General features: G+C 28.4%; 1 protein-coding gene across 1 annotated transcript in view; it reads left to right on the plus strand.

Moving 5' to 3' along the window:
- Positions 1-969, plus strand: part of LOC106684012 (phosphatidylcholine translocator ABCB4) — a gene marked incomplete in the record, with an annotated part of 90,604 nt that overhangs the window by 56,858 nt on the left and 32,777 nt on the right. Inside the window, 1 exon segment of the mRNA XM_067050266.1 lies at positions 392-563. Within this exon segment, the coding sequence (XP_066906367.1) occupies positions 392-563 (172 nt within the window).

Raw genomic sequence — 969 nt, forward strand, 5'->3', positions numbered from 1 at the left:
ACTGATAATTGAATAGTACAAAATTTTTAATTGATTTATATTTGTGGAATTGTATGGTAGTAAAACATTAAATACATTAAATTCTTTGCTGACCGCACTCCCCGACAAACTTCTTCAAGCATTAACCTACGGTCAACTATCTACATCTCATTAATAATTGTATTACTTCTATTTGAATAAGATATTAGTTAGCTAATTGAATGCTAGATGATTACATTCCTATTTTATTAGAATTCTAACTACATTTCAGGAAAATTTAATTACAAGTTTTAAAATTTTAGTAATGATGGAATTCCCTTATTTTATGAAAGTTTTATAATGCACTTATATAAATAGAAATTGATAATTGGAACAGTATTAAAATTTTTAACTTTTTATCCATTTATTCCAGTGACTTACAAAATATGGTGTACTTATTTGACAGTAAAATGGCAAATGCATCAGAAATGTTTTCATTTTTCTTTTTCGGTTGCATAGCTGGGTTCATTGTTTCTTGGAAAGTTGCACTTTTGTCTCTTGCGTTGATGCTGATTGTTATCACGGCTCTCTATTATATACTGCACGTAAGTATCATCAATATTTATGAATTAAATCTGGATTTTTGTTACTGTACATTTTAATCTGGTTATGTCATGTAAAAGAATCTTCTTATCATTATATGTTAGCTGAGAAGTCTTTTTAAATCACAGCTCTATATATACTGTATATTGGTGGGTATTTGGTGCCCCAGAGGGCACTTCTCACTGGACTAAGGTGGTTTAACCCATAATGAGACAGTTGGGTCTGTTGGATCCGGTAATAATTATTTGTCAAATTTTTATACCATATCATAGATTCAATATAATGAATTTATTAACACATTTATTTATGTTTGTTTGTTTGGTTGTTTAGTGGCGCCAAACTTCATTGGTCATCAACGCCATTTATATTTTATTTAATTTTGCTAATATTCGTTAAATTTTATTTATT

Source organism: Halyomorpha halys, unplaced genomic scaffold (genome assembly GCF_000696795.3).
Source record: "Halyomorpha halys isolate HHAL.00 unplaced genomic scaffold, Hhal_1.1 Scaffold534.1, whole genome shotgun sequence".
NCBI classification, from domain to species: domain Eukaryota; kingdom Metazoa; phylum Arthropoda; class Insecta; order Hemiptera; family Pentatomidae; genus Halyomorpha; species Halyomorpha halys.